The following is a 24144-nucleotide window of genomic DNA, read 5'->3' on the forward strand; positions in this document are numbered from 1 at the left end:
ATGTTGTGGAGGAGGGAGCCTTCTAAGACATGGGCCTATTCATCCAGCACAGGTTCCTAGATGCACTGCACCCACCAAGGTTCTGGCCCATAGATGTGGGAAAGGTCCTAGGAACAAGGGTCTGGGATTGGGGTCTTAATTTGAACTTGGAGAGGTGCTAGATTGCCTTCTGCAGCCACTGGGAGCTGTGGGACAGGGGCCTTTGTGCCCTTTAAGGGCCTTGCCTTCCTGCCTCCGGAGGCATGGTTTGGACCTCAGGGCTTTGGGTTCAGAGATTCTCTGGGTCTAGAGGGAGGAATTCTGGGCTGTGCTCCCCTCAAATGTCTACAGTGACATGTGGTCAGTTTTGTGTGGGCCTTAAGTTATTTCTACAATTTTATCCTAACCTTTTTCTCCCTGCCTTTCTGGGCTTTGCCTTATGTCTGAGTGGCAGGCAAGGAGGCCTTGGAGCTGAGGGGATGGATGAAGATTGAGATGAAAAACAGAAAAGAATGTTTAAATGGCAAGATTTGTTTACACTCAATTCCAGGGCCCAGGTTTTCAATGGATATATTCAGTTCATGTCTTTGAAGTGATGTGAGGTAGAGGGGAGGAGGAATGCACACTGCCAAAGTTTCACCCTGCATAAGAAGCCAGGAAGGCTGAGGGGGCCTGCCCTGTCCAGGGCAGCAGCACCCCAGGCAGGGGAAGCTGGAGCATGCCCAGCAAGCACAGGCACGGGCAGGACAGGAGTCCCTGTGTTTGTTTAGTTACAGGCTGGGGTGGGTGAGAGATTGGCTGAGCGATAAACCTGCCGACACATTCTGATGGCAGAGGGGTGTCTGTGCTGCACTCATGCTGACCTGGCTCATGATGCCTCCTGGTTGTCAGTGTTCACTAAGCTGCTGGGGTGGGGTCTCTGATGCATCCCCCTGCCCTCCATGGTCTCCAAGATAGGGAGTGGGTGGGGGGAGTCCAGGCCAGACCAGAACATGGGCTCGCAGAACCCAGGCTGGGAGAACCAAAGGCAACTCCCTCAGACCCCTGCCTTTTGCAAGAGTCTCTAGAGGTGGCTCCAGTGACCAGCCATATGCCTCCCGGCCAGGGGTCACACATCATAGCGGGAGGCAATCTATCTCTTGTAAGGCAGTGCTTGTTGTCTTATTGTTGTGAACATCCACTTGGTGGTCCTCCTAAAGCTACGCGGAACACACTGAATCCTTTGTGGATGGCCCCTGATGTGTGAGGCAGCCCTCACTCACCCCGCACCCAGTTTCTTCTGTGACCTGGTGTTCTGCAGGAGGACTTGCTCTCCCTTGACGTCCTCAAGATTCACTCCCCTGGGCTAAGCAGGACATTGCAGAGGCCATCTGACATGTGCGGGCCTCTCCCCTCCTTAGAGCTGGTCGTTCTAGTCCCGCTGGTGAGCTCTGGTGCGTGAGAGCTCCAGTGTGTCACGAGATTCACACTTAGGCTCCTTCCTGTGTGTGCATGCCAGGAACTGTTAAAAAAACAGCACTCTTGCAATATAATTTACATGTCATATAATTCACTCATTAGAAGAATACGGTTCAGTGGTCTTAGCATAGTGATAGCCATGCCTCTGTCCACATTTAATTTCAGAACACTTTTGTCAGCCCAGAATGAAACCCTGTTCCCATTAACAGCCGCTCCCCATTTGTACCCTTGGAAAGGTACAATCTCCTAATCTCCTGACCTGCTTTCTGTCTCTGTGGACTTCCCATTACTGGGAATTCTGCAGATTTTGTTCCATAAATATGGGACTGCACAACATGTGGTCTTTGTGTCTGATTTTGAGGTTCACCACATTGTACCGCAGAGGAACACCTTAACTCTTTTTGTTGCCAAATGCTAATAAGTGGCATTCTGTTCAGCAGTTGATGGACACACTCGGGTTGTTTCCATTTTTGGGTTAGTATGAATAAAGCTGTGATCAATAGTTGTGTACAAAACTTTGTGTGGATGTATGTTTTCATTTCTCCTGGATCTGTTTCTTGGAGTGGAATTGTTAGGTCATATGGTAACTCCGGTTAATATTTTGAAGATTTGTCAGACTGTTTTCCAAAGTAATTGTGCCATTTTGTGTTTCCATTGGCAATGTATGAGGATTTCAGTTTCTCCATATTATCTCCAGTACTTGTTATGGTCTTTTTTTTTTTAATTATAGCCATTTTAGTGGGTGTGAAGTGGTATCTCATTGTGGGTTTGATTAGCATTTCTCTAATGAGTAGCTACTGAGGATCTTTTCATGTGCATATTGGCCATTTATAAGTTGTTTTTGGAAAAATGTCTATTCAGATAATTTGCCCATTTTTAAAGTGTGTTATTTGTCTTATTATGAAAATTTAAGAGCTCTTTATGTATTCTGAATGAAGTCTCTTATCAGATATATGATTATAGAGTCTATGGGTTGTCTTCTGACCTTATTGATGGTATTGTTTGACATGCAAAAGTTTAAACTTTGATGAAGTATGACTTACCCATCTTTTCTTTTATTGCATGCTTTTGTGTTGCATCTGAGAAGCCACTGCCGAACCCAAAGTCAGGAAGATTTACTATAATGTTAGGCAAGAGTTTTAGCTTTTACATTTAGATCTAGATCTGTGACTCATTGTGTGTTAATTTTTGTGTATGGTGTGAGAGGGGTTCAATTTCATTGTTTTGGTTATTCTATGTTCCTTGAATTGCCATATGAATTTTCAATCGGTTTGTCAGTATTTGCCACCAAAACAAAACAGCTGGAGAGGTGAAAAATGGTCAGATTCTGGCAAGATTCAGTAAATAGCAGTGGCAGGATTTGGGACCCAGGATGATCCCCAGTGATTGTGCTCAAGGAGCTGATTACTGAGACTGGGGAAGGAAAAGCTTGAGTCCTGTGAGAAGGTGTTATGAGCAGGGATGGAGTTGGAAGAGGAGTCCATGGCATGGCAGATGGGCCAGTGAGTGGAGCAGCAAGAACCTTTACAGTGATGGAATGGAAGCTTGGGATACAGGGCGAAGTGGGGAGCACTCATGGGTCAAGGAGGGAGGGATGTGCAGGACAATGGGGATGTGGCATAGACATTAGTGGTGACCCTCCAATTGCTGTAGGTGGAGGACAATTGGAGTGGAGAGTGGGGAATAAAGTCAGCAAATTTGAGTTCCTTAAGAAACGTGGTTGTGAAGGGGGTGGGGATGCAGAGGTAGTGGGGCTGGGGTGTGGAGTCCAGACAGATTATGTTCTTTAAACATGGATGCCTCAAGCTTCTGAAAGGTTGAAAAGGCCCAGGAAGGGTCCAGGTTAGAGGGAGTGATCAAATATTCAAGAGGAATATGGGACATGGTTGATACTCTAGGGACCCTTTAATCAGTAGTGGGAAGGAGAGGATATCAAGCCCAGATGGAGAGATTGGCTCAGCTGGGATGCAAGGCCTCCCTTCCTATGTTGGGGATGGAGAGGGGACAGAGAAGGGCTGTCATGAGGGGCTGACATGTCCCACTAAACAGTGAGAATCTCTGATGAGTTTGTGTCCGTGGGGGTGGGGGGACATGGGAGAGGCCAGATGTGGGTTGTCTCCATGTGAAGACACTTCCCTCTTTACATGCTGGGTGAGGGGCAGGTAGGAACAGCTTCTGGCTCCAAAGGCTGCCTGTGGTTTACCAGACACAAAACCTAATGTGAAGACTCTGAACACATCTAGGCTTTTTGCAATTACCACTTGACCCTTTGCTCAGGCTTCTTGTCATCTGTTCTTATTTTGGGGTGGGTGAGGGAGGGTTTGAACTGAGGAAGGTGTCAGGCTGTCAGTGGTTTGGCAGGGCTAGAGGGAGAGTAGTCCAGGAAGCCTCTAGGAGGACATATCCTCCCTCCAGGAGTCTGTGGGGTTGGAAGTGGGCACAGAACACCAGCGTCTGGAAGGAGAAGTGGATGCCATCTGTGGGTTCCTAGATGGGCCACCTGGGGGTGTCCCCAGCTGTGGGAAGGAGAATGTGCTCTGGCGCTAAGGTTTCCTGCTGCCTTTTCAGGGGCCTGGCTGGGCTGGCTGCAGGTCTGCAGTGTTCTCAGTTGGGGTGGGTGGGTGTCATCAGTAGATGGATAGACCTGGCTGTCGCCTGGGTCATGGCTCTAGCCTAGTAGAAGGAGAGGACAACTGATGGGTCAAGAGATTTTCTTCCCTGAGGACCCAGATGTATCTGCTAACAGGACGTGTTAGTTTCCTGAGCTTATCTGTCTGCCAGAGTCCCATAAAAGTGAGTTTGGGGACTCTGTAGAGATAGATGTTGGGGCAATACAGAGCGGGCAGGGAGCACAGTGCCGGTCCCAAAGATGGGTCCTGGCCAGTGACACTGTCCTTGCCACCTGCTCCTAATCGGCTTGTTTGACATCTGTGTCTATGAGTAAGGTTTCAGAAGACCTCATTAGAGACCCAAGAACCCAAAGAAAGCACCCGTCTTGAGGAGAATGTCTTCCTCACTTGCAGTTCCTGGTAATAAAGGAGGTGATATTCTCATGCATTCACTACGTGCCAGATGCCGAGGGGCCACTTTCTGCATGTGCTCTAAATCCCCTAACGCTTCTTCCCTCTGCTTCATGTGCAGGTGAAGAAGGTGGCTTGCAGGTCAGGTGTGGAGCAGGTCCCCGTCCATCCCCGCCGCCTTCTGAGTGTCCACTGGCAGCATGACTTCTAGAAGGGGCATCCTGATGGGACCCCTGTGTCTCTGTGCAGGGCCTTCCTCTGGCTTGGAAACTCTGCAGTTGTCTCGTGAGGGGGGTTCCATGTGCTGCTTCTGTGCAAGCTGGGGAGCTGGTTGTTCAGTGTGTCCAGACAGGAGGGGTCTTGTCTGTGGTAGGGCCCAACTACACACAGCCCCCAGCAGGGGGCAAAGGGGACAAAGAGGGCCTGTGGCCGTTGCCCAGCAAAGGAGAAACACTGCCATACTTTACGGGGCTTCTAATAGTGACAATAGTTTGCTGCCAAAAATTCCCCAGGAAAAGGAAGGAATTGCGTCAAGGTAAAGGTGGGTCCTGGTAAATGAAGTTCTGACCTTGGGGTGTGTACGTCTTGCTTTACTTGGCTCTGTGTCCTGTGGGTGTGGGCTAAATGCATCACTAGGATGCTGTTTGGCTCTCTTGCCCAGAGGAGGCAGGAGTGGATGTTTAGAGGTGGTGATGCTGGAGCAGATGTTCTGAAGACCCCTAGTACTTTGCCTGAGCTGATGCGTGGCTGCAGAGAATTCCATGGGTCTCTACTTCCAGACCCCCAGGGGCAGGTGAGAGTATCACAGAGAAAACTAGAGGCCCCTTCACAGAGACTTGCAGTTCATCTTGGCTGGGCTTCCCTGGGAAGCAGGAGAGACCTAGGGCAGAAAGAGCTTGGCCCTGCTCAGCTTCTCAGGTACCCTGCTGGGATATGAGGAGCAGAGAACAATCCTGCTTCTGCCAAGATCTTAGGATCTTATGTCCTTTCCTCCAGCTGTCAGTGAGACGTGCCCCAGTTACCTCATATTTTTACATATGTTATCGTGACAAGAAATTCCACTTGAGCCTTGCAGATCAGCCCCGTGTGCAGGGTTCTGCAGTGTCTTCTCTTCTGGGAGGTATGTGTATAAAGTGGACCCCACCTACTTTGCGACCTGGGGTCTTCCAGCTTCCACTGCCACCAGAGATGCAACTAAAGTGTGACAGGTGATTCTTGATTGCCTCCTAAATTTCCTCTCTTCCACCCCCTCCACCCTCACCTGTTTGTTTGCGGCATCCTCTTTGTGAGTTCAGGGCAATCCCCCACACTCCCAGCATAGGTTTGGGAATGTGAATACCCCGCGGGTGGCCTGGCCCCACTTCAGAGTGTGCTCATGACTGCTGGGCACCCTCCTGGCCCCAGGAAGAGCCTTACTGCTCACACTTCCCTGGTCAAGGCCAGTCCTCGCAGGGTCCCCTGCAGGTGACCCAAAGCTTAGTGAGGGGCAGGCACACAGTAGGTACACACAGTAGGGGTCAAATCCTGGTGGTTTTACTCATTCCTTTGAAGACCTTGCATTAGGCTGTCTCCTTGACAACCAATCTGCTTCCCTCTGTGTCTGTGCTCCTTGAGGTCACAGGAGGCCCTTTAATGGGATGGAGACATTTTCAGACAAGAGGATGCTCTGGCTGGAGCCACAGGGCTGTCTGGGGCAGGAGTGGTGGAATTTTAGAAAAACAGCATTTGGAGTGCGCTCGTGAGGGGAGAAAAGATAACGGGCATGACAGCACTGTGCTGACCTACCTTCAGCAGAATCCAAACTTACTTCTAGAGAGAAGCAGAGAGCAGAATGCAGAAATACTCATTTCCTGTTTTTATTGTTGGTTACTTAATGACCTTCCTTTGAAAAGCTGCAGTTGTAGAAAGCTAGTTGTCATGGAAACAGGGAGTGCCATGCAGGGAATAGGCATTTCTTTGTCATGTCCAGCTGATGCCTTCAGCCTCTGCTTAGACACATGAATTTATGTGAGAAATTAAATGTCGACTGGAGACATTGCCCTGGAGAGAGGCAGAAAGGAGAGGAAAGATGGCGAGGACCAGGGCAGAGGGAAGGCAAAGCAGGCAAAGTGTTGGACTTGCACCAGCCCCCTGGTTGGAGTGGCTGCTCATGGAAACCACACCCACTGGAGGCAGGTTCCAGGAAGATGGTGCAGGAATGTAGGGTGCTAGGAGCCTCTGAGCATCCCAATCATAGACCAGTTTTCTTCAGAGAGCTCCTGTCCCTTTTCCCTGGAACAGCCACGGGGCCGTGACATTGTGTGTCTTTCTGATGGATTCCAGAAGAGAAGGTTTACATTAATGCTTTGGAAAAGAGTAGTCCAGGTTTTCCCTTTTCTCCCCTTGAGCTGGCACAGCTGCCTTCATTAGGTTTTCTTTTTCTGACCCTCAGAAAATGAGTTCCGGGGTGAGCTGCTGAGTCAGAGGTGGACACAAGGAGACAAAGCCAGCAACTGCAAGACCTCGAGGCTCCTCCTGGGCAGACGCAGCAAGGTGAGGCACCTGGAGGGCAGCCCCTGCCCTGCCACACCTCCCCCCCCCACCCCCAGGTCTGGGCAGGGGTCCTTCTCATTTCCAGGCATGGGCATGGAAGTGACTTTCAGTCTGGTCACATCAGTCTAGAGAGAGGGTAAGTGGGGGCTAGGACCATCAGTGATCTGGTCACTGTAAAATTAAAGGAAGAAAAACGACTCTGAACAGAGTAAAACTAAAATATGACAACAGACTGTCACCTCTGGCCAGGTCCCTGCTCTGGATCTGGTCATACCTGGGCTGCGTCCATAGCTGTTGCCCAGGTAGGCTGAGAATCCTTGGTAGACTTTCTCCTTGGTATGTTGATCATGTTTATTTCCATCTTCCCAAGTGGAGGTAGATGGTACATGCCCTTCTCATACCTGCCACCACTAGAACTCAGTGATGGAGGTGACTCAGGGTCCCTGCCTCCCCAGGGATGCTCCCAACCCAGGGTATCCCATATGCCTACAGCCACACCAAGCCTCCAATTCCAGAACTTCCCATGACATACTCTGGATGAAGCTGGATTTCCAAGATCTGGTGACCCTCAGAGATGGAAGTAAAAGTGACAACAGGCTTGTGGGCATTCCTTCCCAGACCTCAGATTCTGGTCTCTCATTTTCCTGACATGGAGATGGTCCTCAACAAAGATCCAAGCCATGATGCAGGCCATGGCCACCCAGATGTGATGGCCCAGGGAGTAGTCTGGAAGGGCTACAAAGTTTTAGGTGGCTACTTCACTTGAGGGTGCTTGTAGTTTGCTCTTAAAACCCAACACTTTTCCTTTGAATGTGGTGACTAAAATATATGTTCTAATGGGTCTCTTGTAGCACCCTGTTAAGTACTTCCACTCCCACTATTATTCCTGTAGGGTTATCACTGCTATGCCAAGCCATGTTGGAGCCTGAGGCAAAAGGAAAAGTCAGTAAATGCTGATCCTATCTTTCTTTACATTTTTAGTATTTTGTACATCATGTATTTTGATGTTTTGATGTTTTAAAGTATCACATTAAACTGTTATTTATCTTGTTTTTTTTCCACCTTAAATTTGCCTTCTTCATTTGCCCCTTTCCAGTGCTGAGCATTCAAACAGAGATATTGTGACTGACAAAGTTATTTGATGTGAGGCCAGGGGCTCTGGATAACATGTATCTACAATTGTGGGATCTGTGTAAGGGACAGATAGGAAGGTTGCTGTCCCCCTGTGGCTCCAGCTGACAAGCGCAGAGGGTGTTAGGACCTGCTGTGAGCAGCCTGGTGGCCCCTGCTCAGGCTTTCCTGGCAACACTGGCTGTTTCACAACTGCCCCATTAGAGAGTCTTACTTCTAGTTTGGGCCTGAATTACTGTTCTGAGCAGAGAAGCTAAGATGCTGGACAAGGAGGGAGGATGTTCCTTTGACAGAGCGGATTTCCAGAAGGACTGTAGGGTGGTATGTGCTGACTGAGGACGCTGGGGAGGCCAAAGCATGGGAGCAGTGGAGGCCATGGGAGAGCAGAGTGCCACACAGCAAGTGGGGACTGGCTTTACATGGCTTTACATGGTGGGGGTGGGGTGGTGGAGCCTCAGTTCCTGGAGGGTGGTGGGAGCAGAGGAGTCCCGTGTGAGTGGGTGGGTACTCATGGCTTGGTTTGCTGTGTGCCTCTGGCTTCAGCACCAGGAATGTGGACAGCTCAGAGATGGGCTGTGAAGGGGCTGTTAGAAAAGATTAGGTGGTTGTGGGTTTGGGGCAGGTGCTGGGCGTTGAGCTCTTTATTTTTATTTTTTAACTTAAGGAGAAAAGGAATAGGTGTTGATGGTAGGTACTTAAACTTCCTCCCGACCTTCAAGAATGAAACATTTGGGCCCCAATCACATAATATTGAATGGAGGACTCCAGGTATGAATCCAGGAGAAGGTTGATTGCATGGACGCTTAGCAGCCCTTCCTCCTGACAAGGGAGGGAGGTGCCACTGGGCATGGCCTTTCTGGCCTGCTTCACTGGATGTTACTAGATTCCTACACTTGGGTAGGTAGATATTCCATTTATGTTGGAGCTTTTTCTTTTTTTTAATGTTTACTTATTTATATTTGAGAGAGAGAAAGAGCAAGAGAGCACAAGCAGGGGTGGGGCAAAGAGAGGGAGACAGAGAATCCAAAGCAGGCTCCGAGCTCTGAGCTGTCAGCACAGACTCCAACACAGGGCTCGAACCCACAAACTGCGAGATCACGACCTGAGCAGAAATTGGACGCTTAACCAGCTGAGCCACCTAGAGGCCCCCCTATGTTGGAGTTTTAAACAGATGGACCCAGACATGGCTGCTTTATCAGAGTGTCTACTATATAACTATAATTTTCTAAAAATTTATTTATTTAGTTATTTTTAATTTCCAGTACAGTTAACATATGGTGTTATATTTAAGGTGTACAATGCAGTGATTCAACAATTCTATGTGGTACTCAGTGCTCATCACGATAAGTGTACTTTTAATCTTCTTCACCTATTTCACCCATTCTCCCCCCTCCCCCCAATGCACCTCCCCTTTGGTAACTACCAGTTTGTTCTCCATAGTTAAGAGTCTATTTTTTGTTTCTTTGTCTGCATATAATTAAAAAATTTTTAAATGCTTATTTATTTTTGAGAGACAGAGAGAGACAGAGTACAAGCGGGGGAGGGGCAGAGAGAGAGGAGGACTCAGAATCCGAAGCAGGGTTCAGGCTCTGAGCTGTCAGCACAGATCCCGACAAGGGGCTTGAACTCATGAACCATGAGCTCATGACCTGAGTTGAAGTAGGATGCTTAACCAAGTGAACCACTCAGGCACCCCTGTTTGCATACAATTTTTAATTTGGGGTTGGAGTGAGCCACAATTCCCTGCCCAGAGATGTTAGGAGAACCCCTCCCAAGACATGTGCTAGATAATGCTCCATGGGTTATCCTTTCTACAAACCAAGGCAAAGTCTGCTCTATTCAGCTGCCAGTAGGTCGAACAATGGGTGGGTGTCCGGAGAATTTCAGACATGCATTTGGATACCCCCAAAGAGGCGACAGAACTATAATTTCAAGGAACCAAGGGTGCTGTGGTAGCCATGGTGGGGAGCAGGGGTGTGGGCATGTGATTTAGCCTCACATATCAGAGAATGGAAAGCAGAATGTGTGCAGAGGGTTCCTGAGGTAGTAGAACCTGTACACCTTTGAAGAAGAAAGCTGCTCTTCGGGCTGACTCTTGATCTGTCATACAGGTATGTGCTCGAAAGAACAGGAAGCCAGGAAGATTGTGCAGGTAGGCAGCAGCATATGGGACTGGCACTGGGGGTTCTGGAGGATTCTATTGGAAAGCTTGATGGGGAGAAGGAGCAAGGAAGACACTTTAATGCTGCTCCCAAATCCTTCAGTGAAGCTTCATCTCAGTGTTAGGTACATGGATCTGCTGGAAGGGCTTCATAGTGGTGATGTGTGAGTTGGGTTGGCATTGCCCTTGGCTGTGCACAATTGAGAGAATAAAACAGCCCATATTGCCCCCCCTTCCCTCCCCTGGAGAAAGGGGACACTGGCAGATGCTCTTGGAGCCAATATGGTAGGTGACAGCCGGTTCCCTGTCACGCCCCTGTTATGTCCCTCCGCCCTCCGCATCCCATATCACCCCTTCCTTCCAGGCAGGTTTGCCTGCGGTCTCCTGGGAGTCAGTGAGTGCTCCCCTCTCTTTGTCTAGGTCTTCCAGCAGGGAAAACACCAAAATCCTCCCACAGAGACACTATAATCCATATAATCTTGTGGATTTAAAAAATTGTCCCAAGTCCAGTCTAATCTTCCAGCTTTGCTAGCTGTTGGAACACATTCTAAACAAAATGAACACTAACCTGTCTCTCCCTCCAGGCCAGGGGTGGGATGAATGTCCCCAGTGGTCTCAGGGGGTCTGGACCCCACCCAGCTTCAGGGTCTGGTCCCTATTCAGCCCCTTCCAACTGCTCCTGGCCACATTTTGCAGTTCCGGGATCTCAGACATGTTTCCAACTATTGTCATTCATCTTTTCACCTGTCTGTCTGTCCTTACATAGTATGTGCTGAACAGTGAATGGAGCCATGGTACCTGGCTCTGTATAGGAGAGGCAATGGCCTTGAAAGCATGAATGAATGAGCTTATTTCAGACTGAAGTGAGGGCCATGAGGGAAATGACAAGGCACAGAATGGAGAGTGAGGGGGAAAGGGTGGGAAAATGGAGGTGCAGGCCTGACTGTTGAGAGGCCACCCAGGGATGTTTCCTGTTTCCCAAGACTGGAGTACCTCCCACCCTGAAGCTATCATCCCTAAGACCCTCAGGTCTTCACTGATTCATTGAGCCTCCTCACTCCCACCCAGGCTCCCAAGTCTAAGCAGTTCCCTCCCTCTTGAGCTCTACCCTGCCACCTGGGTGCTGAGGCTGGCTCTCCTCCTACAGGGGCTGGGGGGGTGGTGCGGCAGGAAAGCTTCAGCATGAATTCTGTTCTTTGGCCCTTAGCCATCCATGCAGAAGGGCAGGGATACGGCATAGGGTGGAGAGGAAGGAAGCTGGAGTTGTGAATGCCTGGGAAGAGCCAAGAAGAACTGAGAGAGAGAGAAAGAGAAGAGAGGGAGAGGAAGGATGTAAGAGAGAGAAGAGGGAGGGGCACCCCTTCAAGACCACCACGGATACTCCTGAATGTGGGGGTGAGGGTGGGGCAGACCTGATCTCTGAGGGTAAAGGAGAAGATCGGCACGAAGTCTGTTAAGCATCATTGCACACCTCATGAACAATCTATGACTGGATGTTCTCGGACATTGAGAGTCTGCTCTCTCTGCTTTGTGACTGGCTGTGTGTCTGGGTTCTGAGTGCATTTCTGACAACCACAGCCTAAGAATCCAGACAAACCCATGGGTTTCAAGGCTGCATAATTACTGCATTTGCTTTTTTGGTTCCCAAGTTTATAAATGTCCAACTTAAGGAACTCAGTTTTGGCAAGGGTGCTATGCAGATAGGTCTTAAAAGGGGCTGGTCTTTGTAGCATGGTGTTGTGAGAACTGTTGGTATTTAAAAAGAGCATACCTGATTAATCTTGACTTTACAAAAAAATACATTACAGAACAAAATAGTAACACCTTCTTGAATGAGACCCATTATATGGTACTAACAAAGCAAGTTAAAAGGAAGGGTGAAGAGACAATTCTCTTCGGTTAATGGATGTGGCAAAACAGGATGTATTTGCATTTGTAAATTATTCTCCTCCCATAGTTTTCCTATTGAAGATGGAACTACTGAAATATTTATTAGAGTGGAGTGATGGTTTAAGGGGCACAGGGAAGCTGTTAGACATGCTCCTGGTGGCAGAATGAAGTTGGCTTATGGAAACAGCGCAGACAATGTTCTTGAGAGAGATCACTGCCCCGCAGTGAGAGTGGGGGTTGAGGTTGGCTTGGCTGTGACAAGGGGACCTTCTCACCCTCCAGGTGAGAGGCCATTCAGTTATTTCTGGGCTGTACAAAAATAGGGACTTGATTGGCTTGTGCTTGGAACAAATGGTTTTTAAAAATAAATCAGTGAACCACTGGGAAGTGTCTCATTGTCTTTGCACCAGTGAGTGGCCTGTCTTTGTGTGACGAGGGACAGAGGGCCCTGGGGGGCTGCCAGTAAGCCAAGCAGCACAAGCCTTGGCGGTGCTGGGCTGTATGGGCATCAGTTCTCCGTCTACAACACAGGGCGTGAGGCCAGAGGAGAACCCACCTCTGAAGTGCTTTCAGTTCTCCAGGAAGGAAAACAACGTAAATCGTAAATCAAGTGGAGCTGGTTTTATCACAGCTTTGCCCAGATGCTTCCGAGGCAGCCACCACTGCTAGTTTCAAACGGCTCAGAAATCAAAGTCTCCCTGCTTCGTTGTTGATGTCCCACGTCATCGGGTCTCACAGATTCATCCTCATATTAAAGAGCTAACCCATTTTTCTTCCTGTGGTTGAGTTTTTTTCCCCCCTTTAAAATCAAAGCTACATGCACCGAAGAGAACTTCTCACTTATTGACCGTTTGATGCAGATAAATTGCAAATGGAAAGGTGCTCAGCAAAATGAATGCCACAGCTGTTAGCTTCATCAATGGGAGCTCGCAGTTTGCAAGCAGCGCCCATTACGCATCCCTGCAACTCTCTCTATTCTCTGCTCTTTGAATAATTTATCTGCAGGAAATCCAAATTGCCAAGGCACGCTTTAACCTAGCAGAATGATTGCCAATTTCCTTGGGAAAACTGACAAAAAAAAAAAAAAAAAAAAAAAAAAAAAAGAGCTGTAGATTGCATTTCAGCTGAAAGCAGGCGCCCGGCAATCAGACGCATTAGCTCCATTGTGCGGCCTACATCGGAAGGCATTGCGCTCGGGCTCAGTGCAGATGACATTTGAAGGCTCATAAATGTAATGAAGTCCCTTTGACACCTGCTCCTCTCTTCACTTTAAATATGAGTCATTGGTCCACGGGGAACCTCTGCTTTAAAAATAGAGATTATAGTAATTGTCTTCCAAGCTTTTGGAAGGCTGTAATAAACGCAGAGCTCATGGCACCGTGGCTCTGCAGCCTGGGGTCGACAGGTTGCGTAAATTACCCCAGGTTTTGATTTTTCTTCCTTAACAAATCACATAAATCACTGCATGTTAGTGCCACCGGGGGGGGGGGGGGAGGTTCACTTTGCGAATTTTGTCGTACCTCTTGGGGGGATTCCTTCTCTTTCTTGGAGGGTGGTACCTCAGCACTTGTCTCTTGCAGGTCTTGAGGCCCTACAGCCCCACTTTTGTAGCCCTTCCTTGCTTTCTCCTGCTTCTCTTCCCACTGTCTGGCTTTCCCTTTGACGACCTCGGCTACGGCCTGGGACAGGTGGTGAGCCCTGTGGGCCCTGGCTCTCCTGGAGCCTCCTGGGGCTCCTGGGGTGCCTGGGGTTCATCCTGCCAGGCAGAGGTCCCTCCCCACCGGGCCTCTCTCCCTTGGAGACAAGGAATGTTTCAGGGGTCCACCCATCTCCTACCTCTTCATTACATATCTGCCCAGATTTGTCTGGGTGACATAGGTCCAAGATCCTAGGTGATGACCTGTAGCCCCTGGGGGCGTCCCCCACCTCAAGCCTCTCTGTGACCTTTGTCCCCAGGCTTCACCCTCCTGCAGGCTCTCCCTCGACTCCCTCATGGGACTACACAGGCAGTGTTCCCCTTGGAAGTTAGCAGGGGGCAGGGAATGTGGGGTATACTGATGGGCTCGGGTGGGGTGGCCAGAGGATATGAGGGGTTCTCCACTGTGTGGGGTGCCCCATCCCCCTTGGGAAGCTCTACTTACCCTCTCCTGGGAGAAAGGACATCCCTGGGAGGGTGGACTGTGGGTCCTGTCCAGATGGCCCCTTGGCCTGCATTCCTGTTTTTAACCGGCTTTCACCTGAGACTGCTTCCCACCTCTAAAGCTGGGCTATGTGGTACAGTGGCCACGGGCACTTAACATGTGACCGGTGACACTGAGATGTGCTGTGAATCCAGGAGACATGCCGGGTTTCTCAGAGTTAGCACAAAACAGAATCCAATTCATAATTTTTTATACTGATTACTGTTGAAATGATGTTTTGGATAGGTTAGGCTAAGTAAAGTTTACTATTAAAATCTGCTTCATGTTTCCTTTTACATTTATAACATGACTATTAGAACATTTACAGTGGTGTCATAACTTGCATTTCGTTTCCCCAGGGTGGTGGTGCCTTGGCGGCCCCTGTACCTCTCAGAGCACACGCTCATGGAGTGTAGGAGCACACACTCATTGAGCGTCCCGTCTCACGTTAGGGAAGGTCTGCTCAGGCCGCCTGTCCTTGGGCTCTCCCTGGGACGGCGCAGTAAAAATTGAAGTCATTCATTTCTGGACACTTTGTGGAGGCCTGTTCTAGTCCCAGCCACCTGTTTCTAAGAGGATGATCCCAGTGTGGTAAGGCACTCACTCCTGTGGGAAGCCGGGCTCTGGGGCCCAGTGGGTGACCTGCCATGGTGCCTTAGCACCTGCCACCCCCAGTGAGTGCTGGGTGGAACCCTCAGCCTTGCCAGGAGGCCATATTCCATGAGACCCTAACATTTATGAAGAGCTGGTGGGTGGGGTAGGGCTCCTGCCTGAGGTTCCTGCTCGGGTGTGTGTGGGGCAGTGGGAGGGCTGGGAGCAGGAGGCAAGGGATGCCCCCCCACCTTGACTGGTGGTCTCTGTCCTGAAGCACCTCCCCTGTACCTGTTGCTCCTGGTCTCAGGCCTCCCCCTCCTCAGAGCCCACTCCTTGTCTTTCTGTGTCACAGATTCACCTTCACCAGTAAAACTTGAGCCAGAAAATGGCTGGAGGTCCAGTGTGGCCCTCGAGGGATGGTTCTGTGCTGGGTTTCGGTTAACATCACAGTTGTTTTTGCTTGCAGATGAGCTTAGAACATGAGGATAAGCGGGCTCGTACGCGATCCAAGGCCCTCCGAGGTGAGTGCCGTCCCCTCCCAGCTGGGTCTGGCTGTGAGTCCCAGGTCCTAAAGCAGTAAATGTCACTTTCCTCAGGAAAACAGAACCCCACAGTGATGACCAGGCCCTGGGATGCTCCTCCCCTTACGCTGGGCAGTTGGGGTCCATGGTGTCTGGTGGCTTCAGGCCTCTTCAGCCTCAAGGTGCCTAGGAGGGCTGCTGTGGGGCCCAGACAAAGCTGCCTGGGGTGGAGGTGAGGAGGCAGGCAGTCCCACAGAGTGGGGAAAGCAGAGCTCGCCCAGCAGACCTTTCTGTTTGGAACTGAGATGCTGCCAGGCTCCCGTCACCAGCCTCCTTGCCTCCCAGGACGTCAGTCTTGGTGCTGGATGGCCATGGGCACTTGTTAGATTTAACTGGCAGTGGGGTGGGGAGACAGGGAGCCAAGGCCCTGCTGAACCCTTGGCCAGCCTCACCTCCCTGACTCCATGAGCACACACGGGCCAGGGCTGCGTGTCCCCGTGCATGGGTGGCCTTCACGGAGGGGCAAGAACACTGAGCTTCTCAGGTGAGCTGCCCAGTTGGACCATGGTGCATGTTGCCCCCGGTAGCCTACATCACTGAGGGACCAGCCGCTCGGCCCATCTGTTCTCTCTGTCCAGCTTTATCTGCTGGGTCAAGTTTCCTGCTGGAAGCTGACTTCTAGCTGCAATTAGAGAAAGGGAAACCATCCTGGCCCCGAGGGCCCAGAGAGCCTGTATTAGGTGGGGCGTCTGACCCAGTCTGCAAAACTACCAGCCTTTCGTGGGGAGAGTCTGGCACAGCATCAGGTTAGAGGTGGCAGCTCGCTGCACTGGACCCTGCAGGACATACCAGGAGGTCAGGAAAGGACGGGGTTCCATTCTCACTGGGATTGCCTCCGCTTTTTATTCCATTTGTGCCATGAGGGCGATGTGCCTTTTCAATTCGGACTCCCACATGTGTTTCCCTGTTTCTCTCTTTCTCTCACCCAGTGCCCCCAGAGCCCACAGGTGCCGACCTCAGGTAAGAAAGGCTTTCTGCTAGCTCCCAGCATTGCGCATGCCTGTGACCCCGAACACCCAAAATGTCCCACACTGGGCACTTTGGACTGACTAAGCACACCCCTGAACCCCTTTCCTCCTCGCCATGAGTCCAGCTATCTTCACCCTTCTCAGCCCTCCCTCCACCTCTGTCCTGGCCCTACCATGCAGCCAGCCTCGACACAGGGGCACAGATACGCTCGCATCTGGTCACCACCAGGCCCTGGTAGTCCCCACGGTCCCCAGCCAGCAACAAGGTGCTGTGTTAGTGGGCTCTCACAAATGCTTCTGTGTCTGGTGGTTTGGCCAGAGTTGAGGAAGCTGGCTGTCCAGGTCCCAAGTTTTCCGCTGACTCTAGATGCAGACAGTGTTTTTGTGTGTTGGTGATCTTGTAATGGCTTAGCCCTGTGACTTTCCAGATTCTAGGTCACGTCTCACAAGGCATGAGCACCCTGAGGAGGAAGGGAGGACAGCCTACTGCGGAGATTTGCTGGGTCAGGGCAGAGGGGCCAGGCTCTCCTCCCCAGAGGTCGACTTGCCCTCACCTGCTTGCTTCTGTCCTGGGCTCGGCTCCTGGGGCTGTGGGGGGTGGGGGTGGGGGAGGCCAGAGAGAAAGCCACCCCAGTGCTTGTGTGTAAGGACTGCTCCCCCAGCACCACCCACACATCCTTTGGACTCGCGACTCTGTGGGCCTGGGCTCTTCTGGTGCCAGCCCTCAGTGCTGTTTTGCTCAGACAGCGCTGATGACGTCCTGCAACCAACCAAGAAAATCAGCCCCTAGTTCTCCCCACCTTTTCTGAGGAGGGGTAGTGCCAATGTGTTCTGGCTCAAACACGAGAGAAGAAAGGGAAGTGATGTTGTTGAGGGTCCCAGTGTGTCAGGTGGGCACCAGGGGCCCCATTTAATTTTCACAAATTTCCTGTGAGACGAAGCCAGACTTGGACTGCAGCTGAGGTCACCTGCCAGAGGCTCATCCTTGGAGGAAGGAAGGGCTCCAAGCCCACCCTCTTTCCAATAGCAGCTCTGGTGCTGAGCACACCACAGAGCCCCCAGTGCCCCCCGCACCCTGAGACAGTGGGCAAGGACTGTATCGGCTTGGTGCTCTGTCCATGCTCAAGGGCCACGGGTGACAACCACACCCCAGGGGGGGTTTCTGTGATCTTCCAGACTCCCAGCTGGGGACGAACAGAACAGTCTAGTTTCTGAGGGTCAGTGATGTTCCTTCCCTGCTCTCTCTGCCACCAGCCTGGAACAATTCTTCCTACGTAACTGCGTCAATCCAGGACATCAGCGCTTCTCAGTTCTTAGGGGGAAAGATTCTCACTAAACTGAACAAGCCTGGGGCCAGGACTGTCATCGTCGTCTTCTTCTTCTTCTATTTCTTCTTCTAAATTTATTTTTATTAAAATTTTTTTTTCAATGCTTATTTATTTTTGAGAGACAGAGAGACAGAGCATGAGCAGGGGAGGGGAGGAGACAGAGGGAGACACAGAATCCGAAGCAAGCTCCAGGCTCTGAGCTGTCAGCACAGATCCCGACTGGGGGGCTCGAATGAACTCACCAACTGTGAGATCGTGATCTGAGCCGAAGTCAGACACTTAACCGACTGAGCCACCTAGGTGCCCCGTCTTCTCCTCCTCTTCCTCCTCCTCCTTCTTCTTCTTAATGTTTATTTATTTTTGAGAGAGAGACAGACAGAGCGTGAGAGGCGGAGGGGCAGAGAGAGAAGGAGACACAGGATCCGAAGCAGGCTCCAGGCTCTAGGCTGTCAGCACAGAGCCCAACGTGAGGCTCAAACTCATGGACTGTGAGATCATGACCTGAGCCAAAGTCAGACGCTCAACTTACTGAGCCACCCAGGCACCCCAGGACTGTCTTATTCTTCACCAGACCTGTTGATGAGTGGCTTTTGCCAGCCAGGGAAAGGAGAGGACCCCAGAGTGTCCCAGCATCCCTCTAACTGTTGAGGCTATAAGTTGGTAACAGAAAGGAAGGGGCACAAAGGGAGGCCACATACTCAGAGCCCAGGTGTGTGGCGATCTCTGCTATAGCTGCACAGCATAGTGTTGTTCTTAGGACACGGTTCCCAGGGCTATTATTGTCCTGTTTGTGAAGTGGGGAAACTGAGGCTCAGAGGGCTAAAGTTTGTCCAACCACAAGAGCTGAATCACACACTCCACTGCTCAAAGCCCTAGCCTCGGTCACAGGGTGGGAGGGTGAGGGTGGAAAGGCAGCCAGACCAGGCCGATGGAAGCTGCACAGAACACGCTTTCCCTGAGCACAGGGTTAGCTCGCTGGAGGGGAGGTGCCCTCTCTGATGGGTGGGGCAGTGGATGGATGCTCAAAGGGGCAGGGGCACAGGGCGAGAGCTGGTTTCCAGGAGGAGGTACCACTTCCCCTGGGCCGTGTGACGTTCAGTGGGGACATCTTCAGGACAGTGAAGGGGAGGAGGCTGGGCATAGCACCTGAGGAAGCTCTGGGGTTTGGTAATAGCAGTTAATTTTGGCGAGAGGTGAAGTTACGGCGGCAGTTGGAAAGGCAGATCCAAAGGGCTAGGTATTCTCTCATAATTCTGCAATAGCAGAACTAAAAATGACTCTGAAAATAGATTTGTTTTGAAATATTCTCAGAGAGGACCCAGCCAGTGTATGGGAGAGGGTTGCGTGAGCACCTTCATTTTTTATGTGGTCTCAACCTATTTACTTGGTGATAGTGAGACCCTTATATTTTTTAGTGGGGAAACTAGGGACAAACGCATTGATGTCTGCTAGCAGCAAGGTCTTCGGCAATTCTTCCGGTTTTGGGGAATGGCTGCTTGGAGTGAAATGGAGGGGTCTATGCCAAAAAACTGCCCATGTCCTGCCGGGAAGGTGCCAGTCACTCCTGTGTTCACAACCGTGCACCGGCCGTGAGCTACACGTGGGGTTGTGGTCTGTGGTGCCCTCGCGGCTCTCACCCCTTTATTTGCACATCAGCCGCCCTAGGCACCTTTGCGCCACAAGAATGGGCAAATGCTGCGAGCCAGGACTTCCTCCCCCTCTGGCACGGTAGCGGCTGTGCTGCACAAGCAGAAGAGACCCCCGTCCTGGTGAGGTGTACACGAAAGACGCAAGCACAGGGAGAGAACTCGCTGGGACCTGGAAGAGAAACGTTGTGATGTTAGACGAAGTCGTGCAGCATCACTGGAAGGGGGGCTGCGTTAGGGTGAAGCTCCACTTGGGGGCTCGCCACACGGATGAGGGAATGATGCCTCCCAGAACTTGCTGCCATCCCCTGCTCCAGTCTGTCTCTTCCCCAGCTCACGCAGAGCTCCCAGGAAGCTGCTTGTTCTCGGGGCAGTGGCATGGCCGCTGTTGTTATGAGAGCAGAGCAGAAGGTTGGCCAGGAGTGGGTGAGGCTCTCATCGCCTTCTCCCGCCTCTGGAGCCCACTTTGCTGCTCCGTGCCCTGAAGTTAATACTGAGCGCCCAAGAGAGAGCAAATGGATCTGGTGTTTTTCCCCTTCACGTTAGTAAAGAACCAATAGACACTTCATTTGTGTCTTGGTCTGGGCCCATCTGCCGTCACACAACCTCAGAGTGACTCTGCTAGAGGCGACGGCTAGTGTGAAGTTGGGGCACCCAACTCCTCTGCAGACGGAAGCGGTTGGACCCCTTCTGGAGCCGCCTCCAGGTTCCAGGAGAGTTGCCCATCTGTCACCACTGCACCCTGGTTCCCGCCCAGCCCACCTGACCTCAGCTGAGGGCCTCCTGTGAGCCAGTGGTCAGCTCCTGCCTGTGGGACAGATGGGAGTGGGGGCGGAGTTCTCCACCTGTCTCCAGGGGGCTGGAGGGAGGCCAATCCCTTGGAGGAACGGGAGCTGAGTGTGGGGCTCCAGCTGGGATCTGGGCTCCTCCTGGCCTCGGCCTCGGCCTCGACTTCCCTTGACACCTGTTGTCTATGTTCAGACACCTCAGAGCGGTGGCCCGGACCCTGCTCAGTGCTGACTGTGAGTAGGCAGTCTGTGAGCCTTCCTGACCATCTCTCCATCTCTGCCACACTCAGGGAGCCTGGGGGGTTCAGGGACAGGGTTTGGCTGGGTCTTCCTCATCCCACATGCTGGGAAGAGGCTCCAGATGCCTGGAGCTGGTGCTGCTTCCACACTCTGGCCCTGAGCACCCTCTGGGCCTCAGCGACGCCACGCTGGGGAAGCTTGTAGGGGAAGCTGTGTGAACTGGGAGGCATAGGCCATTGGCATCGCAGCCCCTGGGCTTTGGTCAGGTCTCACGTTGCCCTTGTTGGACGTTCCCTTGGCTGCTGCGTGGGGGGCAGGAGCGTGGGGGTTCCAGCCTCTCCTCCCAGAGTGGCCCTCACCTGTTCCACACACGTGGGTTCCCAGCCTATCCTGCTCCGTTTAGGCTGGAGGCCAGGACTCTTCTGAACTGGCGGGTGGAGGTGTGGCTTGGAGCTGGTGACGTGTTTGGGGGCAGTGCCAGTGGCCTGCAGGCCTCCACGGCAGCTGTCACATAATTGCCTGATTAACTCAGTGATTAATCGGCTAATTGGGACCTCAGCTTCAAATCCCCAATAACAAGGACCTTTTGTGAAAAGTCTCAAAGCTAGCTCTTGAGAGAGTGAAAGCAAGCATGGGGCATAGATTTTAGAATAGACAGGCTGGGGGCAGCGCTAAGTCCTGTCTGTCTGGAAAGGAAACCCACAACGAAATGTGGCACGTCTTCCCTCCCTGTCTCCCATTCTCTCCCCACTTCCTCCCTTTCCTCCTTTCCCCTTCTTCCCTCTCTCCTTTCCTTTCTAACTTTTAAACGCATGAAAACCAGCACTGAGATCAGCCATGGTGGCCATGGGCTGCAGGGAGGGCCTCAGGGACACTGTTGCTTCCCCTTGCTACCCCGAGGGCTGTTGGTGAGCTCAGGGTGGGTGGGGCTCTGTCTGCACAGACTGTTCTGTTTCTCCCCGACCGGTTGATAAGTGTGGCCTGCGTGGCTACTTGGGCCCACAGTGCTCTGCAGTCAGGTCCGTGATCAATCAAATTAGAAACTATCAGGTGTGCCTAGACAGAAGTCTAGGGCCATGCCCCTTCTGGGGCCCACCCCGTCCTTCCCTCGCAGGATCTGGGAAAGCCTGATCTGCGGTGGGGAGCTCTGACCCCGTGATGCCAATCCTAGATCTAAAACCTAAAAACAAGGTCTTCCTGTCTTGGGCACCTGGGGATGGCCCCCCTCCCAGGAGGAGCTCAGGTGCCCCTCCTCTGGGTGATCTCCCATGCTGTCTCTGTTTCTCCGGGCATCAATTTGCCATTCCGGACAATGAGGTGATGGCAGCTACTTGCAGTCTGTGGCTTGTGGATGTGCTCAGCAGCCCACAGGACCGTGGCCTCGCATGGAGCTGACTCTAGAAGAGGGTTGGGTGGCGTACCCTGTGCCCACGATCAGAAGTTTCCAGAGCTTTCTGTGGTTTGGTTCAGTGGGGAGACAGATGACAGTGGAGAGTGGTGAACTCCTGGGGGCCGCACCTTTAACCGCATTTCCTGGCCCCTGGGGGGGAAGCACGAGGCCCAGCAGCACCCCCACCCACATCTTACGGCAGTCTCTGGGTCATCAGCCTTCCTGGACTCACCTTCCTGCACCAGGCTGCAGGTTCTGGAGAAGGGTCGCAGCTGGGGGCCTGTAGCTTGGGCCAGGCCTGGATATTTACATAGAGCCGTTCCTGCCTGGAGGTACTTGCTTACTTTGCCAGGCCAAGGGCATGCCTGGCAGGGGCTGCAGGCCTCACAGCACCAGCGATGGCCATGGAGAAGCCCAGTGTTTCTGCTCTGCCCTTGGGCCAGCCTCAGGTGCTGGTTCTGGGGGCTCCACAGAGGGTCCTGTGTCCCAGCTGCTTGGAAGCCTGCAGTTCGCCTGCAGTGGGAAAGACTTATCCACAGAAAAAAGAAGCCATCTAGGAGGCGCCGATGTTGGAAGTCTTGGTCTCGTACATACAGATCTTTAATTAAACACACTCATAAAATTGTAACGAACCATTCGTTTATTTAAATGGGGTGAGTTATTTCATTAATTTTTAGCAAACTGCAAGCAGCCATTCTGAGACGCACTGTTTGGAGACAATCTTCTGCTCCTCAGGGTGAGGGCCTGGGGTGGGCGGGTCCTTCCACTGAGTGACCAGTCCTGCTTGTCTCCCCCCAGCTGCCCCACCCCAGGGTGCACCGGCTCAGGACACATCCGGGGCAAGTACTCCAGGCACCGCAGGTAAGGTAAGGGGGTTCCTGGGAGAGATGTTGGGCTGCTGGGGAGCTGGAACCCCACTCCTGGCCCTTTGTAGATCTAGAACCTTCCATTTCCACCTGCGGCTGCTGAGGCCGGTGTGGTCATGGCACGTCATACCGCAGTCTCTCTGTTGGGGGCTGTAAGGCTGGATGAGTCCATGGGGGAGAGCTCAGAGCAGACCTCGTACACACTGATGACCCAAATGACCTGGTTGTCATCCTGTTGTCATCCTGGGGTGTCAGCTTGACTTCAGTGGGTGAGGGTGTGCAGGGTCTGGAGGTGGAGAAGGAAGGGCGCCGGGGACCCTGCTGACCTGCTTGGTGGGAGGAAGCGGGCTGTGTCCGACAGAGGGTGTGAAGCAGAGCTGCCTGGGGCCAGTCCCCTCCCCCTCCCAACAGGGGGTGCCGTTGGGATGGGACTGCTGAGGTTAGGTCTCATGAGAGAAGCAGGAAATAATCTAAGTTTTTAATGTGGACAATTAATGTAAAATTTTAAACACATCAGCCTGCCAGTCTTGAATGTGGGGCTTCTGGCTTGGGTTGGTGATGAGACGCAAAGACAAACTTTCACAACAGGGAAAGGGGCTGCGGAGGGTGAGGGGAGGAGCCGGAGGGAGGACCCCCCAGGGGGTGTTGACAAGGTGGCCCCTGGCCTGGTCTCCTTCCTCCCAGTTTGCAGAGCTGCCCTCTGGCCAAGAAGAGGAAGCTGGAGGGTGCCCAGCCAGAGCACCTGGTGTCCAAGCGGAAGTCCCACCCCCTGAAGCTGGCTCTGGACGAGGGCTACAGTGTGGACACCGACGGCAGTGAGGATGCTGAGGTGAAGGACGCCTCTGTTTCGGATGAATCGGAAGGAACTCTGGAGGAGGACGAGGCTGAAATGTCAGGACAGGAGGAGATTCATCGTCCTGAACCAGCTGAAGGTGCTTTGTGGCTCTTTCTCCCCTGAAATAAAGGGCGCTTAGTGTGGCCCTGGAGAATCACAGCCTGTGAGTGGGGAGGGGGCCCACTCTGAGTTAGTGAAAGGGCTGCCGAGGAAGCCATTCCTGAGAACAAGCGAGGTCTTGTCCTGACATTTGTTGGGGCTTCCTGGAGAGGGGCTGGTACAGGGTGCTTGGGGGGTCTGTGGGCGCATCTCTGTGCGAACACTGTGTGCATGACTGTGGATGCGTGCCTATGTGCATATGAGAGATGGATGGACAGATGGACATGGGCTGTGCGTCTGTGCTTGGGGGAGGGTCTCGTGTACAGCAGAGGGGGATAGACCCCACTCCACTTGGCGCTGGGAAAGAATAGCCTGGGGGTGGGAGTGAGGGGTCTGCTTGGCATCAGATGAGCCTCTGTGGGGGTGCCCAGGGAAGCCTGGAGTGGCAGGGGGAAATG

General features: G+C 52.2%; 1 protein-coding gene across 5 annotated transcripts in view; it reads left to right on the forward strand.

Annotated features, from left to right (window-relative positions):
• Positions 1-24144, forward strand: part of MYT1 (myelin transcription factor 1) — a 70921-nt gene that overhangs the window by 15365 nt on the left and 31412 nt on the right. For 4 of the 5 annotated variants that reach the window (XM_086702787.1, XM_086702786.1, XM_086702788.1 and 1 more), the window contains exons 2-6: positions 6889-6989; positions 15412-15466; positions 16456-16486; positions 22685-22747; positions 23437-23684. In XM_086702787.1, the coding sequence (XP_086558913.1) occupies positions 6889-6989; positions 15412-15466; positions 16456-16486; positions 22685-22747; positions 23437-23684 (498 nt within the window). Of the gene's footprint in view, positions 1-5348; positions 5666-6888; positions 6990-15411; positions 15467-16455; positions 16487-22684; positions 22748-23436; positions 23685-24144 lie in introns of those variants that run through there. The other variant, XM_086702790.1, reaches the window with a different exon arrangement.

Source organism: Puma concolor, chromosome A3 (genome assembly GCF_028749965.1).
Source record: "Puma concolor isolate L17-30 chromosome A3, mPumCon1.1.hap2, whole genome shotgun sequence".
Classification (NCBI taxonomy): domain Eukaryota; kingdom Metazoa; phylum Chordata; class Mammalia; order Carnivora; family Felidae; genus Puma; species Puma concolor.